General features: G+C 37.4%; 1 protein-coding gene across 1 annotated transcript in view; it reads right to left on the bottom strand.

Annotated features, from left to right (window-relative positions):
* LOC106880372 (uncharacterized) overlaps window positions 1–5,340 on the bottom strand; it is a 12,247-nt gene that overhangs the window by 1,638 nt on the left and 5,269 nt on the right. Inside the window, exons 7-10 of the mRNA XM_052974880.1 lie at window positions 4,625–4,785; window positions 2,898–3,061; window positions 1,203–1,385; window positions 20–232 (exon numbers count right to left, since the gene is read on the bottom strand). Of these exons, the coding sequence (XP_052830840.1) occupies window positions 20–232; window positions 1,203–1,385; window positions 2,898–3,061; window positions 4,625–4,785 (721 nt within the window). The remainder of the gene's footprint in view (window positions 1–19; window positions 233–1,202; window positions 1,386–2,897; window positions 3,062–4,624; window positions 4,786–5,340) is intronic.

The following is a 5,340-nucleotide window of genomic DNA, read 5'->3' as shown; positions in this document are numbered from 1 at the left end:
TAAAACTGACAATACTTACAGATTTCTCCGGTTGAAATGTCATAGTCATAAGAAAATACTTTTTTAGGAAGAGAATGGGTGTAGAACATGGTTTTGTCATCTGCTGTCCATGCCATACCATTAGATATATTGATCTTGTCTTTGATGGCATTGACCGAGAGATCTTTATCAATTCGATATAGACGTCCAGCTTCAGCCATTTCAGCTGTGCCTGTGAATATTTTCATTGTACCTAAAAGGAGAAAAGTTAGAGTATGTTATTCTGTCCACATTGAAATCTAGTGACAAGTCTAACAGCTAGAAATAGCAGCCAAATTTCCTTTACATTACATTCTATTATTTCAGAATTTATGCACACTTGACAATGAAAGGGGAACTAGACCAGAGCTGACTTGGGGTTAAGCAAAAAATTAGATGGAGAGGTCTAATACTGAAACTCTCCTAACACTTCAGAAACAAAAATGATAATGCACCCCAAAGCATTTACAAGATATATATATATCTACATGTGTGTGTGTGTGTGTGAATTATGGCTACCATTGGTTTCACTGACAGTCTTGTGGAATTGGAAGAGTGGCAACACGTGCAGACCTAACCAGCTGGAAATATGCACAGTTACAAAATGGCAAGACTGAATAGTCGTCTGAGAGGTCATGGGTGGAAAGTCAGAAATGGCAGAAGATGCTGAGCATCTATGACAATGGAACAATCACCATACATGAAGGTATGTACGAATATACAAACAGAAGTGTTTCTGTGAGAGCCTTTAATGGTGACTTTAATGGACATAGTGGCCAAAAACACGATGGCTACTGTGATGTCCATGAGGAGAATGAATATGGTGAGGATGCAAGACTCCTGGAGTTCTATCATGGAACTAATCAAACAATTTGCAACACCCACTTCCAGAAAGTGACCAGACACCTCATCACCTACCATTCTAGCAAACACACAAGGCAGATAGATTTCATTCTCACCAGGAAACCTCATAGACTGGCCATTGTAAATACCAAAACTGCCCAAGATAGAATAATGGTTAGTACCTTCAGAGTGAGAAGTTAGGTACGTTGAGCAGTGTCACTGATCAAACTCTGAAGTTACAATCCAGTAAGAGATGACCTGGGGTTAAACAACAACAACAACACTGAAAATAATAAAAAAAAACTATGAAAGACAGTTTCATACATAAAACAAATACAAACCTGCCACAAGTCTGCCAGAGCTGTCACATTTACCATCATTGAAGCAATTTCCTGGTTTATCTGGTTCCACATTGAGGAATGGTTTCATCTGTTGACTCTCCCAGTCAAATTCAGCGAGTTGGGTCTTATATGATACGAGATAACCACCAGATTCACGAGGTATGATGAAGCTGACATTGTCACCTGGTAATATACATAAGAGGAGATACAAACATATTGTGATGTAAAAGATATAACACAATCTTATAATAAAGAGGTCTATATCATATGATAGCATGATATATTGATCATCACCATCATCATCAACACCATTTAACATCAATCTTCTGTGCTGGCATGGGCTGGATTGTCTGACAGGACCCATGGTGCCCCAATGTCTACTTTAGTTTGTACAGCTGGAAGCTCTTGCTAATGTCAGTCACTTTACAGAATATACTGGGTGTTATTTTTTATGGCACCAGCATTAGTGACATGCCATGTTCACAGGCTGACCAAGATATTATCGTGGCATGTGACCAGATGAGGTTTATTTTTCAACACAGTCCATCTTGCAGTCCACACGCTTTCTCCATTGGCATTGCTTTGCTTGGATCCCATCGGTGAAGGAGATTTCACAGTGCTGCTCAAAAAGTTCAACAGTGCATATGAAGTCACCATCAGTGATTCTGGTTCCCAGCCAAGTGGATTTTTCATGTTGGGGAACAGTAGGGACCAAACCAGGTGAATAGGGGTTGACCAACCAGTTGAAAGCTAATCACACACAGCAACCTTTAAAACCAAGGACTTGTGTGTGCTGGAGCATTGTCCTGATGAAACTTGACCCTTTTTAACTGCCTCAGCAAGTTGGCACAGTACCCTCCATTGATGGTGTGGCACTTTTGAAGATAATTAATAAACAAAATTCTTTTTGCATTCCAAAAAACTGAGATTATCTTCTCCACTCCAGAAGACATGGCAACTTTGGAGTTGGTGAGGAGGAATGTTTTCACTGAAAGATTGTCTCTGGATCAAAGTGATGAATCCAACACTCCTACTAAGTTAGAAAATGTTCAAAGAAACCAGCTGGATCTGCCTCAAATAATGTCAGATTTTCCCATGATGTGACCAGCCTGGTGCTCTTTTGATCAGGTGTCAGAAGACGTGGTACCCACTGAATAGAAACCTTCATCATGCCAAGTTCATTGTGCAGAATATTCTCAACTCTCTTATAGAATATACTAATAGAATTGGTTATTTGATTTATAATCAATTGCCTGTCATCCATCACCACGTGATGAACATGATCAATGTTTTCCTTGATGGTGGCAGTTGCAGGACATCTAGAGCATGGGTCATCTTCAAAATTCTCCCTTCATCTCTAAAAATTCAGCTGTCCACTATTGCACCGTTCATGAAATCAGAGCATCAACCATGTCAGCTTGAATGTCCTTGGGGGCCAAACCGTTTTTCTTCTGGTACTTGATAATACTACAATACCAAATTTTGTCCATTTTCAAAGGAAGTCGATACTAATTACTTTTGAAGTCATCTTTGAACAGTCAGATGTCAGTCTAACTGGAAAGAAACAATGTAATTATTAATAAGAAGGGTTGAAATGATTGCATGCAAAATTTCACAGCTCTAGCATCACTCCTTCATAGTCAGTCTATGAATTTTTCTATTCACCCATGTAGATAGATATACAAACATACATACCAACATTAAACTTGGTATGTGTGTTATCAATGCTATTCCACTTGTAGAAACCTCCAAATTCTTCATCAACAAACAGCAAGGATTTAATACGTTCCTCCCAGTGAGGTCCTTCACCAATTCCTTGACAGACATTCTTCAGAGCAACAGATACAGACATCTTGTTTCTGAAAACAAAATTACATTTAATAAAAAGCAAAGAAACATTTATATATAGCATATGTATGTGCATTTGTGTGTGTGTACACATGCACACAAACAGACAGACACATATATATATACAAGAGAGAAATAGTGTGTGTATGCATGTTTATACAGATAGATACATACATATAGATATGTATGTATGTGCATATATATATATATATATATATATATATATATATATATATATATATATATATATATCTTTTATTCCATTACTAGTTTCAGTTATTTGACTGTGGCCATGCTGGAGTACCACCTTAAAGGTTTTAGTAGAAGAAATCAACCCCAGGACTTGTTACGGTTTTGTCAATGGTTTTGGTTCTGGTTCTGGCGACGGTTCTTCAGTGCCTTCTGCTCTTAAGCCTCTGTCGAACTGTCGGCATAAACTCTGTGCTTTCTCACGGATGATGTTACCCCTCAAGGGGATGCTTTTTCTTGCAGTCACTGATCCACAATGCCAAGGCAGATTCCATGATTACGAAGTGCTTATTTCTCACTATCGTTATCTTTTTTGGCACTTTCCCAGAAACTTTTCGCTACGGTAGTCCTGATCGTCACCTCGTTCTTCTTCATGTAGCGTTTGGTGCTTTCGTTGACAACATAATGGCGACCTACTGCAGCATAACTTTTACTTTCCAGGAACATATCCAGCAGTTGTGCCTTTTCATGGAGCGTCATAACCTTTTTCTGGCGCTTGGGTTCACTGCCAGACGCTTTAGAAGGTGTAGGGCGTTTGGGCGGTATCTTAGGGCTTTAATAACATGCTACAAAAAACACAGCACGCAACAAAATGCCGGAGATAGCTACTGCATGCAGGTTTTCCAAAAAAAGAAAAAAAAACCCCTACAAAAACATCTTAAGAGGTACAAGATAAAAGTTTACTTGTATCTAAAACAAATTCAAGCGACATGATGCGCGCCTATTCAAATCAGAGCGACCTTCAGTTGTCAAGGGTGTATTATTAGTTTAACCTTATAAAGTTTGAAAAACTATATATTGCCACGAAAATGCCATAAAAAATTCGCAGAGGATATTCACGATTCCGTGAATATGCGGTGGTTTTCGCGAATGCCGAACCGCGAATAAGCGGAGGGTACACTGTACATAAAAAGTAAAATTGTTTTACATAAAAAAAACGAATCACTTTATGACACGTAATGTAGTTTTTATGTTGCAAGTGGTATGGACGAATTTAATCATACCTCGTTCTTTTATAGTTCTTGATATATCGAGGCTTACAATTTGAAAGTTGCTAATTGAAACAAGACAAAACACCACAAAAAAGACTCTCAGATGAGGCAAATTAAAAGAAAAAAAAAAAGGAATATATAAATGAAAATCAAACTAATCTACGATGCTCCCATTGCAAGCTGTAATAAGTTGTAATCTTATCAGAGACGTCTTTCTCCACTTGATCTCTACTTGATATATCGATGCTTACTTTACACGGAATTACAAGTTGATGCTCCACCCCCCCACCCAATTTGTTTCTTTATAACTTTTTGAAAAATGCATATTTTTACCTGACATTTTGCAGAATTACGTTTATGTTGGTTTCCCATATAAAAATGAAAATAGGAAAAGTGAAATATGCAAAAGTTACGGAAATTAGTGATAATAAATTCAGGTGGAGAGAATGGTCCGAAATCCCTCTTTTTCCGAAAATCTGTAGGAGATTCGGTTGCTATGTTTAGCAAGTTGAAACGGTGTAGACAAAAACTCCCATGAAAGAAGGAAAAAGAGAGCAACATACCGTTTTTTGTCGTAGTAGTGTAATGTGCAGTTTGTCTTTATTACACGTATGTATATATATTAGATGAAGACAAAGAGAGGGAGAGAGAGAGAGTAAGAGATAAATGTTTCTATTTTAATTATTCGGTCGTAACATTTGAGAGAGAAGGGTTAGTAAATAGCATTGATAAAATAAATGAAGTGCCTGTCAAGTATTGTATTTGTCTGGTTCTTTATCTTATCAAGATGTGAAAAAGCATAAGTTGATCTTGATGGAGTTGGGGCAGGGCGAGAAATAGTAAACAGAGATTGAGAGAAAAAGAAAAAAAACACGGAACAGAAATCAGTGTCGTATTTGATCGCAAATTAGATGCACTTTTTTCTTTTCATTTTTATAGTTGATTGATTTTTATTACCAACAGTGATGATAATTACACATGTATAGAACGCGTGTATACGGTACACATGAATAGAAAACGACATTAAAATCCAAATCCAAAACCGAAAA

The sequence above is a fragment of the Octopus bimaculoides genome, chromosome 19 (assembly GCF_001194135.2).
Source record: "Octopus bimaculoides isolate UCB-OBI-ISO-001 chromosome 19, ASM119413v2, whole genome shotgun sequence".
Classification (NCBI taxonomy): domain Eukaryota; kingdom Metazoa; phylum Mollusca; class Cephalopoda; order Octopoda; family Octopodidae; genus Octopus; species Octopus bimaculoides.
This window is presented reverse-complemented; position numbering and strand designations above follow the sequence as displayed.